The sequence below is a fragment of the Sylvia atricapilla genome, chromosome 4, assembly GCF_009819655.1.
Source record: "Sylvia atricapilla isolate bSylAtr1 chromosome 4, bSylAtr1.pri, whole genome shotgun sequence".
In the NCBI taxonomy this organism is placed as follows: domain Eukaryota; kingdom Metazoa; phylum Chordata; class Aves; order Passeriformes; family Sylviidae; genus Sylvia; species Sylvia atricapilla.
In genome coordinates, this window is record NC_089143.1 from 15,692,391 (window position 1) to 15,704,984 (window position 12,594).

At 40.3% G+C, this 12,594-nt stretch overlaps 1 protein-coding gene and 1 long non-coding RNA gene across 2 annotated transcripts in view; one reads left to right on the forward strand and one right to left on the reverse strand.

The window, feature by feature from the left end:
• Window positions 1-1,504: 1,504 nt before the first annotated feature.
• Window positions 1,505-12,594, forward strand: part of ADGRA3 (adhesion G protein-coupled receptor A3) — a 53,698-nt gene continuing 42,608 nt past the window's right edge. The window contains 3 exon segments of the mRNA XM_066317164.1: window positions 1,505-1,657; window positions 1,660-1,768; window positions 1,771-2,089. Of these exon segments, the coding sequence (XP_066173261.1) occupies window positions 1,505-1,657; window positions 1,660-1,768; window positions 1,771-2,089 (581 nt within the window).
• LOC136360155 (uncharacterized) lies at window positions 3,835-8,592 on the reverse strand. Its single transcript, XR_010743425.1, has 2 exons — window positions 8,281-8,592; window positions 3,835-4,473 (listed from the first exon to the last, which is right to left on the reverse strand). It is a non-coding gene; the product is annotated as an uncharacterized lncRNA (long non-coding RNA).

Sequence of the window (12,594 nt, forward strand, 5' to 3'; positions counted from 1 at the left end):
AGACTTTTATGTGGCTGTACAGAGAACTGGGTCATGTCATTGATGTAGGTAAAGGTTCTGGGAAGAAGGTAGCAAAAGGGAAGAACTGTTTAACTCAGCATTACTTCTGACGCAAAAACGTATCTTGGGCCATGGTTTGATATAGTTAATCCAGCTTAACAACTCCTGGTGCCAGATCAAAAGTTATAAGCTTCTATGACACAAAGCACTTGTCCAATTCAAATTAACAGTGCCGTTTGAATTTGTTTAAAAAAAGAGCCCAGAATGGAAGAATTACCTGTACACTGGTGAATTTTATGCTAATTAGACCTCTCTTCTCTTACAGTCAGTATAACTTCAGCATAAGTGCAAAAAGGCATTGTCAGCTTTGCATTTTGTGTCTGACCTAATTTAGTTCAAGTGTAACAGTGGCCTCACATCTCACCCAGATCAGGTTGGTCCTGTTGAGTGACTCGGGCACACAAACATCGTATTAAAGTTCAGGAACCAGTGTCTTCTTTGCACTCTGGTCAACAATTTCAGTACTTAGAACATGTTTCCTCTTCCTTTGTAAGAGTCTAGGAGTAAAAGGTGATTGTGAGGTTTTTACTGTAAACTTGCTCCTCTTATTCCAATATACAATTCCAATGGTTACCCAGTATCTTTTGTTAGATTCCATTTAAAACTGAGTCACAGTGTGAGTGGTCAGCACTATTCAAGGGCATCTTAGGTTAGAGATTTTGTAAGACTCATTTCGGCAGCTGTTACTGCCAATCTATAAAATGACATTTCTGTGTAGCAGCAGGCAGTTTGCAGGGTGCCATTTGCCAGTTCTCTTCTCAAAGGATGGGACACTATTCATGGCACTATTAGTTACCAGAACTTCCTTTGGTTTTTGCAAAATCTGTCTTAAAATATTTAAAGTAAGTCCTGCCACTTGTTATTCGATTGAGGGTTAGGTAACAGTTATTTTATTACCCTCACAGCTACCAGAGGCAAAGAGCATATGGAGAACTTCAGCTGTCATTGGCACAAAAGTATTCGTGCCTGGCTGTCCTGGCTACAGAGAAATGTGAGAACATGACCTGATCACACTCCGAAAAGTAGTTTCAAGTGTGCCATGAAAACACACACCGTGGGCAGATGGGGTTGTGTGTGTGTTTAGGGTTGAGAGGAATGATATTCAAGTAACTTTTGGCTATAAAGTGGGAATAACTGGTTGCCTCATTTTACGGGCACAATTTGATGAAATATGTTTTATAAGTACTACTTACTTGGCGTTATTAATTATGAAGCCGTTCAGCACAGTCCCCCTCGCAAGACTACGGAACTGAAGCAGGAGGGCAAGAGCCAAGCCGTGGAAGCAGAGGAGAAGGAAACCAAATCGCTGTGTGGAGGAGGACAGGGCTCACGGAGAGTCGCAGTGCCCGGGGCTGTGCAGCACACGAGACGCCACCGCCGGCGCCGCTGAGGGACTGAGCGGCACAGAGACTCCCCCGGCCGCGGCCCCCTCCCGGCGCTGCGCATGCGCAGGAGCACAGCCGCCGCGGCGCTTGCGCAGTGGGGCCGCGGCCCGGCGGGCGCGCTCGGTGCCGCGGGGTCCGGCCCCGGCGGGAGGCGGCGCTGCTGCCGCCGCGCTCGGCCCGGCCCGCGCCACACAAAGCCGGCCCCGGCCGCCGCGGCTCCCGCCCGCCCGCCGCTCCCGCGGCACCGCATGGCGGCGGCACCGCCCCCGCGGGGCTAGGCCGGGGCGGACCGGAGCCCCCTCCTTCCCTCCCTCCTCTCGCGCCCGGCCCGTCCGTCGCCGGGAGGAGCGGAGCAGGGTCCCGCACGGCCTCGCCATGCCGCCCCCGGGCCGCCGCGCTCTCTGCCGCCCGCCGCGCCGCCGCCGGCACCGGCGCCCGGCGCGGCTCCTGCCCGCGCTGCTGCTGCTGGCCGTGCTGGGCGGCGGCGGGGCCGCGCTGCCCCCCGGCTGTAAGTACGACGGGCGTCCCAAGAGCGCCGGCAAAGCGGCGGCCGGCGGCCCGGCGGAGGTCAAGGTAGTTTGTAGCAACCTGGAGCTCGCTCAGGTCCTGCCGCCCGAGGCGCTGCCCAACCGGACGGTCACCCTGTGAGTACGCGTGGGGGGTGGGCGGCCTCGGTGCGACGTGGACGGGGCGGAGGGGAGCGGGAGCGCCGGTCTGAAGTAAAGCAGGGCGAGGCGGGGGGCACTGGGAGAGTAGGTGACTCCTCTCTGCTTTTGGAGAAAGCCCTGGGAGCGGATGTTCTTTTCTTGTTTTCCGGTGGTTTCCCGGGATGGTAATTTTGGAAGGGGGCGAAGTGTCCCGTAACTCACCGGTGGGGAGGCACCGTCCCGTGGAGCTCACCCCGTGGAACAGCATCCCCAACTCTCCCTCCTTCATCCCTCAGTAGGCGGGCTGGTTTTGTGCGGAGGCAATCCCTGCGTATCCATTTGAATAACAAGTTTCAAACAGGATATGCAACTTAATCCAAAGTAAAAAATGTGTTGCCACTTACTGAGACATGAGTGTGCGCATGTAAAGAGACACTTTGCAAGTTGTTTTCTTTCCTGAGACATTACCGCATCACTCTGGCGAAGAAGTTCATAGAGTGGTTTGGATTGGAAGGAAGATCTCCAGATCAGCTGGTCCAGTCCCTCTGGCCATAGGCAAGATCGCTCAGCACTGGATCTCATCAGTGGATGGTCCCAAAAGTGGAATCTTTGCCCTTTCTTTAGAGAGGCTTATTGTGCCTGTGCTACCATGGCAAGACTCAAGTGCAGTCAAGTAGTGTGCAACAAAGTCAATTAAAAGCAACTGAAATATGGGATCTAGTTTAAGATATTTATCTACTAAACTAGAAATCGCAGGTTTGAAAGATCTACCAGTAATCCGACATTTAAAAAGCACAGAATGTACTGTCGTGAGAATGACCATTTGCCGCTTTTGTGAGTGCTGACAGCACTGAAACACCAAGGAAGGGTGTTCTTCTAGAAGTCTTAGTGAGTCCAGCAGATGCATGGACCTGGAGCATTGAGATAAGGGAAAGCAAAAAATTGGAGTTGAATAAGGCTAAAATAGTTGTTCTTGCTTGAAAGTCTGCAAGGGTTCAGACAGTATTTCTAAATTACTTGTGAGAAATGATTATAGATATTTCTTTGTGAAGTTTCTGAAGTAGAAAACAAGGCAACAATAGAAGTGACAGTAGTTTGATGAGCAAATATCTTTTAGCCTTTGTTAGCCTCAGATGCTTTGCAGCTGATTAAATGTTATGAGTATGGTACTATCCATAAAAATTTTGATATAAGTAGATGTTAGTATGGTTGATATGCTGAATATGCTGAAGTTCACTGTGGGGTTGTTTTGGTTCAAAAAATTTGAATCACAGCTATGATTGCTATGAAAGACACAGCAGCCTTGCTGGGAGTGGATCTTTGTTCATGACTGCAGTAACAGAAGGATTTGGAAGAATGGGTCATCTTTCATCTTTGATTTTCATACTCCTTCGGTATCTAGAGCATATCTACATACGCTAATTAGTAGCTTTCAATTAACCGCATTTAGAAGTTCATAACTTCTGAAACCTTTATTTTTCTGGTTTGAACTTGTTGGTAGACCCAGTAGGCACAAGAAACAATTGTTTCATTGTTATTTGTAGGAAATACCATAACTGTGTTGATACAATTTAATGAATGTACACTTAAAATTTTTACTTAAATATAAGGCAAGGATTATTAAACCAGTGACCTCCTTTTTCCAAGAGAATGGACCGTGACTGTTGTGTTCAGGTTGAGAATCTTGCATGTTTGTTGACTCTTGAGGCATGGCTTTCCATTCTCTCAGAGGTTTTGTTGTAGGGTTTTTTGTTTGTTTATTTGTTTTAATTATTATTATAAAATCCTTGTTAATATAGATAGAAAGTGTTGGTGCTATGCCAGGTTTGTTGCCAAATGCCACTTCACTAACATCTTGATTAGTAGTGCCTGGATTAATTGTTACCTAATCTTTTGCCAAAAATTATGCTTTTTCCCCCGATCTGATGCTTAAAATTGCAGCACTTTGTGAATAGTTGTCTGTCTAGAGTCAAACTGCCCTGAGTTATCTCGAATCTTGATTCTTTTGGGATTCATCTATTAAGATAAGTACTAATTCCATTAGATCTTTTTGGATTATTGGATCGCTGCAGAGATATGTAGCTGAAAATAGATCAGTGTTGTGTATATCAGCTGCATTTTAATTCAGTTAATTTTCTTTTATGTTGACTCTACTTTGCACAAACTGGCTTTACATACAATGACAGTACAAGTTTTATATAACTTCTTGGGTTTTTAATGAGTTAGGAATGATGCAAATAAAGCGATTATATACATTTTGGAAATACTGATTTCTTCCTTATCACTGGTCAAAGTCTTAGATTTTCAGTAGATTAGCTACCGTCCCTTTAGCATTTACCATTTCTTTTTTCCCAGTGAAATAGTTTTGAGTGCAATGGTCTCTAAAAAGTGAGAAAATAAGAGAAATAGTGGAAATTAGGATAAGTGAGTAGCTGCTGAGGATGCTGGCCAGGTTCCTTCATTCTTGCACACCATTATTGTTAGTGGTTAATGATGATAAAAGTTGGGCAAGCTCACTTACTTTACGAAATGCTTTGGGCTGTGTTTGCCATGAAACATGTTATTGTCCCAGTAATTTAGGTCAGTATGATGAGAATCTTCAGTTAAAATTCAGGAAAAAAAATTCCTAATTTAATTTCAACTGATAAGAGATAAGGTAAGTTTGTTTCATGACTGAGGAGAAGAAGCAGACATGGTTATTTCATGATTGAGGAAGAAAAGCAGACACAGGAAGAGGAGTATTAAAGTATGGAAACATTTTTATGGGAGTATAAGTAATGTGTAGGATTTCTGGTAGTACTGTAAATTGGTTTTCCTTTATGATCCAGGTAGAACTTTATGGGGCATTTAGGTCAAATTGCAAGGTGAATTCAAGTTCATTTACAGCTAAGGAAGGGATTTCTTTCCTAGCATTATATAATAACAACTGATCTGGATGCAAATGAAGGGTGTATCTACATGAACACCATTGATGGCTTTGACCTTTGTAGGTTGAGCAGACAGATGAGAAGCTCTTGGTTTCAAGATAGCAAAGCAGGGTGAATGTAACTGTGGTTTGTCTGCCATGTTCTTTATTTCAGTAGATACTGAAGCCATTGCCGTGTTGCACATTTAAGTCAGGAATGCACTGCACTCTTGTAACAGAAGCCTGAGTTAAAATATCTGTTGCTGTTGTGTTTCCTGGTGCAAACTCAAACGATGGTGTGGATTCTTGTTTGAAGTTGTTGGCTATCAGCCATTACGTTGTTTTTTTAGAAGAGGATGTGTAAGTCTCCTGAAGACAAGCCCATGAAGCTTATTATTTGTCGAGAATATTATTTACCTGTTACATATGTTGTTAGACTAGGAATCTAAATAAACAAAGGAAAACCAAATGTACTCAGTAAAGAATTGCATTTCTGAATCAGGAGGCTTACTGCTCTGCAAACAACTTTGCTTAAGCACATATCCTCGTGGGAGCATCGGAGTATCAGTGTTTGCACTTTAAAAAACGTTAGGATTTACAAGCCAGAGCCTTTGCCTGGGTTAATGTTCAGAGCTTTTCAAAGATATGCTTAACTGGATTGCTGTTAGAAAACATCTTAAAATGTTACAGTTTTTGTTCAGCTCCTAAAGAAATCACATCAAACTACATCCGTTAAGAAGCTCATACACGTACTTACTTGGACTTCCAAATATCTGTGCAATTTTTCCATTTATGACACAAATTTAAATTTCAGAAGTTTCAAAGCAAAATGTCACTGATATTGCAAGAAACCACTTGAATTGCAATGTGTGATTACATTGTAATTATCTGAGTCGTGTAATGTAAATGTCCTCTATGGAAGTTTGCCTCTTTTAAAGTAAATTTCTATTTACTAACTTGATGGTAGTCTTGATAGCTATTGGTTTGGTGTTCTTTGTTGTTGTTGTTTTGGGTTTTTTGGTTGTTCTTCTGTTTTTTGGTTTTGTGGGGTTTTTTTGTTATGGTTTGGGTATTTTGTGTGTGGTGTTTGTTTTTTTTTTTTAATTGATTAGTCAATTTTAGACTATTAAAGTGCTCAGTACTAATAATTTGGGCAGTGGCAACATTTTTGAAGGTACAAGATGCTAATCCCCATTAAGACTTCAAATTTTGTTTGACCAGTGGATACACAGGCTATGCAAATTGCATCTTACTTATGAACACAAGGCAGTACCGAGATAGTACCTGAGAACTGCAGCCCCAATGTGGTAATTCACAAGTACATGTACATGCCTTTTTATCAGTGACATCTGACTCCTAAAAATCATTAGTGTGTCATTTACTGATAGGCTTGTGTTCTATACTTCTATCAGATTTTTTTGTCTTTTACCTTGTTGAGAAAATAACCAATTTGTTGTTTTTCTGTATGTTCTTTTCCACATGTATTCATGGCTATGAGCTTGCTATAGGATATTGAGTGTGTGTAGTATTCTCTCATTGTGTACTCTTTTGTATATTTGAGTATTGCAAGAAAATTCTGATGTCCCAATATGAACAGTGTTTTCTTCTAAATTGCAATATTTAGTTCTATCTGAAAAATTTTTCAGCTTTGGGAGACATAATTTTCATGGTTTGTATGTGTCTACTGGGATACACTGTCAAGATTGAATTGTGTTTTCCTATTTCATGAAGTGCTGCATTAATGACTTTAACATACATGGTGGTTTTGTTACGGGCAATAGTCTTCATGCAGTCTTATATTCAATTATTGTATTGATTCATGCTTCTTTTTAATAAAAAAATACTCTTCTGTATAAGCATTTTTAAATTCTTTTATGTGTCTTTCACAATGAGATAAATGATTGTACTTTTGATGAAATATGTGAGATAATTAGAAATATGTCTTCTGTACCTAGATATAACTGTAGCAGTTGTTAGGAGCCTGGGGCTCGGGTTTTGCATCAGAGCTGTGTATTGGTTACTGTTGAGTTGAAAATAAGAGAGGACAGAGCTAAGTGCTGCAAAATTCTAGAGAGCAAATTTAAGTTTTTGTAGTAGAACTTTTTTTTTTTAATTCTCAGAGCTGCTGTATTGTTGTAAAATTGCCCAATACCTTTGTACCTAAGAAGATACCCATGTAAGCAGTGTTCTTCATGTGTTCATTAGCCCTTAAATTAGCCCTAAAGTGACTATTAAATGTTGAATGTGTTTCTAGCTTCAGGAAGACAGATTTTAATCTTCACAATTTATACTTTTTTATTTTATTATTGTCTTTTATTGATCAGTAGTATCCCTGGGTTTGCTTCAGAACTGCAAAATACTAAAATTTTATTTTAATTTAATGCCAGGAGTAAAAGAATTGAACTAGAATTTGTGCTGCAGTGATGAAGAACGAATAACTTCTTATGTCTCATTGCTTGCAGTTTGCTCGTGTTTCAGAGTTATTTTTGTAATTTAAAGCAACTATGGAGCTGCAAGTTTAGATTTTTCAGAATTGAATGGTTCCCATATGTACTTTGTGTGGGCCAGATATGCTGCAGGTTCATGGATTTGTCATTACTGCCTTATATAGTCTGTCTTCACCATTGCAGTCTATAGTTTTTTAATATATTCAGTTTAAATGCATTTTTTTTTACTACTGGGTAATCCATAAAGATTAAAAACAGTTGAGCATTTCTATTCATCAGTGATAATAAGCTGTTTAATTTAAGAACATCACATGGGGTATGTTTCTGTGAGTTTTGCTTTCTGTATTGAGATAAATAATGAATTTTAATTTTTTAAAAAAAGAATATATAATTTATTAAATGTCTCTAGTATTTACATAGCAAATAACTCAGATTTTAATTTTCTCCTTGTATTCCCTGTTTGGGTGTTTAGCAGTGCAAACTGCAATGTCTTGTTGCTCTAAGTGCCAGAGATCATATCCTGTATTAATTACTGTTTATGTGGATCACGGTGTTGTGGCTTCCCCTCGTGCCCTGCCGCAGGGCGTGTCCAGTGGTGTCCCACACATCTCCAGGCTGCCCCGGAGCAAGGCACATGGTGGTGCACTGCAGAGCTTTCGGCGCCCCAGAGAGCAGAGCCCCTGCTTTGGTTGTGTGTGTGATCCAAGCTGGGCTGAAGAGTTTTCACTTCTGGACTGGGGGCTTGAGCTTAAGATAGACCAAGAGCTTTTTTAGGGGAGGATGAAACCCAAACATAATGAATGCAGACTGATTAAAAACATTTAAGAAATAGGCACCTTAATTCCCCAGCTGTGTCTGCACTGGGCAGTGTGTTCCACGATTAATACAGACTCCAGGTGGCTGAGGGCAGTGCTGTCTTCAGGTGTTTTGTCTAAGACTACAGTCTGCCCTCTGCTACATCACTTCAGTCTAGGGAAAGAAAGTGCTTCAAGGGAGGTTAGAGTCTAGATACAGAGTGAATAAATCAGGAAGATTGGATTGAGGCAGAAGCTGTTGCTGGGAGTTGGGATCGAAGTGTGGGTTTCTTGGAATGGATATGTCACTTATGGAGGTGGGAAACCAGAAAACTTAAGAGGGAGTGAAGGCAGAGCAAATAAGGTACGAAGGCAGAGTGTAAACTGGCTTGATGTGAGATCAGCAAGGTTCTTGGAAGTTCAGCAACTACCCCCAAAATTACTAAAGACAGGATTAACATCTCCGTGCCGGTAAGAAAAGATGGGTTATATAAAGAATGGCAGTGATATAAAACAGTCCAGGAAAGTTCTTTTGGTTCTCTCCACATGCTGGGCTGTTTTCCACCTGAACTATTTCTGTAAGATACAAGAACTCCTTCTTAGTTTGCCCATAACAAGTTGCTCTTGTTACAGAGTATGTTTTACTTTGAAACTTAGTATCAGGCAGAGTTTTTGCAAGTTAGGTTTCTAAAAGTGTCCTGTTGGACATTCCAGACAACTTGTTCCCCTACTGGAACTGTTGTTTTAGCATAACAGCCTCTGGTGTTAAGAGGAATTTAAAGCAATTCTCAAATTTGTGTGCTGATGGGTTTGTTGATGTTTCTGTGGGTTGTGGTGACCTGAGTTATGATGTGCTGGAGATCCCCTTCAACCCTCTTTTCCTGCTTCTGACACAGGGATGATGGGATGCGAGGGCTGAGGAGACAAGATTTCACCCTCTCAGTGGGGGATGTTGCATCAGCATCCAGCTGTCGGTAAAACTGGAGCCTAAACTGGAGCTGCTGTGTTCATACCTTCACCTCCCAGTCTGTCGCTGTGTGGATGTTTGTGGGTTTTTCCCCTCCCCTCCCTGGCTGCAGTACTAGCATTTGTCTGGCTCCATGCCTAGTCAGTTCAGGGAGCTAAGCTATCTAAAAACTGTTTACTTCTGTAGGATTAGGATATAAATTTTTGTAAATGTATCTTTGTGTGCCAGCAGCTGACAGGAAGTGCTTGTTAACTTGTCTAGACAAAGCACTTTCTAGAGAGCAGGTATACCTGATAGGAAATATGAATACATGTGAGACTGGGTGTGACAGTCTATGCTCTAATTAGTTCTACTGTCATATGGCACAGAGAATTTATTAATTCTAAAGTTAGGAGTGGCTGGCAAGGCATTTGTGTGAAGCAAGTTGCTTTTGTGCCTGTATATGTGGAGTTTTTGGGGTCAGGTAAACTTGCACTGAACTGCAAATCAGTGTGAATCAAAAAAAAAAAAAAGTATACAGCTGGTGGATAACTGGGAAAATCAGGAGGGAGCAGAAGGTAGTAAAACAAGATAGTTACAGAAATAGTTGATCATATATCTTAAAGTAATGCAGGTGCTACAGATATAACCAGGGGGGAGAGAACTTGGAAGAAGCTTCCTAGAATGAAGTGGTCACCAAGGTTAGACTTCCAGTTCTTTTTAATTGCTTTAGAAATGGCAACACAGAGTTAGTGTTGGAGGAAATCAGGAGTAGCTGTGTCCTCTCAGTTTTCTCTTTGGTAGGCTTTTGAACCTGGGATAAGTACAAGAAAGAAAGAAAGAAAAGTTTGGTTGGTAATTTTATAATTTCACAAGAATTTATTTTGAAATTAGTATTATTTTCAGCAGCACTCCTACTCATTGTTGCATTTTATTTTTCCCCTCAGTTCTGTCCTTTTCTAAGGTGATTTTTATTTGGACTTTTACATTGAAAACTTGCTGTGTTGCTGCAGTGATTGGCACTGTATTTCACTAGAAATAATTTCTGTCCTTAAGAACAGTTTGTTTTTAATGAAAAGCAATAAATGAAACGTGTTGCTACATGCTGAATATCAAGAAAAAAATTCTTTAATGGCACTGCATGGTGAGCATCGCTGCTTGAATGATCCAGGGATTGTGTAGAAAAAATAAAGATTCCTCATTAGATTATATAAATTTAGCACATTACCAGATAAAAATGGAGCAGTATAAATAGGCACAGTTTTAATTCTGTAATTTCATTACTTCTGAGAGGTTTAGTTTACAATATTAATATTGTTTAATATGCATAATAATGAAATATTGCAGGAAATCTATCTGTTGCAAACTTGTATTTTGCAAATGTTTCATTGCTAAGCTTCCTCAATATAATGTTTTTGTTGAATTGGAAAATACTGTCTCCTTTTGTTAGAGTATTGGAATGATTCATAGTTCTTTCTCTGTATAAAACTTAGGGAGTGCTTTCATTTAAGAGTTACTTTTAAGCAAGTACTGTTTGTGTTCTGTTCAGTCTAGGTTTCTTTCCCTTTGATACCAGTAACTCACTAGAAGGCAAAATACTAACTGTTAAAAAATACTGGGTTTATATCCTTGCTAAATTGCAGTTTCTACAAGATAAAATTTGGGAAATGTGTTTCTTTTTCCATGTTCATGACTTTCAGCAGAAAGCACTTTTCTTGGTTGTTAGCAGATGGTTATTTTAATCTGACTTTTGCTGGTGGCCACTTTCCCAGTTCTTAGAGTATGCAGTCACCATGAATTGATCTGATTTATTATCTATTTCCTGGCTCTCCATTTGAGTCATTAAAAATGTGTCTTGGAAGCTACTTCAGCATTCAGCCAACAGTTACACTGCTGCCCAGGCTTCATACTGGCTTCTTGGTGGCCATTTTGACTGTTCAGTAATAGTGTTAATGGATGTGTGTGTGTTTTGATAATATCCTCTGGGTTAGGATTCATTGGTGATGTTAGGAGATGCATTGTGAATTACTGTCTAGTTGACTGCTGCTGTCTTAGTGTTAGTTGTTTTATTGCTGATGAGCCAAAATTATTTCATAGAACAAAACTTTTTCTACACAGTGCTTATTTTTACCTCATTCTAATGGTAAGAATGGATCCAGCCATTACATTTCCCCCCCTCTACGAGAAAGAAAAGTTAGTACATCATCTTTAGTATCTATGGCTAAAATTCCTCATAGTACAAAGGACAGACTTTGGGATGGACTGCGTTTATGTTTTGCATGCTGGACATCTACTGCTAAAGGTCTCGCCAATAAGTTAAGAGTCATAGTTGAGTTACTTTTCAGGTTTGCCAAAGTTGTCTGCCAGCTTACGCAGCAAAATGGAAAATGGGCTTTTTGATTCTAGCTATATTGAACAAAGAAACATTTCAGCAATGTTCTTAGAATAGGTGAAAAGCTGGGGAGAGTTGGGGGAATTTGAGGGTAGTTTCTTTTCTTGAAGTACGTTGTTTAAGATCACCTCTTGATCTCTCTACAGCTCTTCTGCTCAGAGGAAGAGGGAAATGCTTTCTTGCAAGGTGGCTTGAGATGTCCATAATTCTTTCTAGAACCTACTTTTCAACTGCTTGTTCTTCCATGTTTTTGTGTGTTAATTCCCATGGCCATATTTTTTTAACACAGTGAACTATCATTACCTGCATTAGTTCCACATTTTATTTTCTGATATATAATGTAGGACCTGCAAAATGCGTTTGTTCCAATCAGGTGTTGTTGATTTTTTAAAAGAAAAGAAAATAAAATCTCATATGGAGATCATAGGAAACATGGAGCAACAGTGATGTTGGGCTGTGGAAACCCCTTTATGAAATCTTCAGTGACATCATTTATGTTTCAAAGTAATTTGTTAAAGAGTTGAGTAAGATGGAGATGAGTGCAGCTCTCATCTCAATGGTAGCTCTCTAATGTTTTCTCGTTAGACTTCTTAATGATGGAAAAGTTAGCGTATTTTCAGGATTACTTGCCTCTTTGGAAAAATTATGGTCTTAAACTAGTAACTTAGAATTATTATTGATCACAAATAATACCCTCTGCCTAAGTGGTACATAATAGTCCATCATTTCGTACATTAATGCACAGAACCTGTGAAAGTGACTATAAAACATCTACTTTGAGGTGAATACTTTATTATGTTTTGTCTTCTTGTGCCACATCTCTTAGTACTTCAAATAACGTATAGACTATATATTAATAGCAAGTTTTAAACTGCATTTTTTTGAGATTACACAACATTTTTCGGTGATGAAGTGTTTTAGGTTATATGGAGTGTTGTAAAATCTATCATTGATTGCACTAAACCTTTATGGTTGAGCAACTAACAGCCTCTGCAGAGAAAATACTAAATCAGTCTGA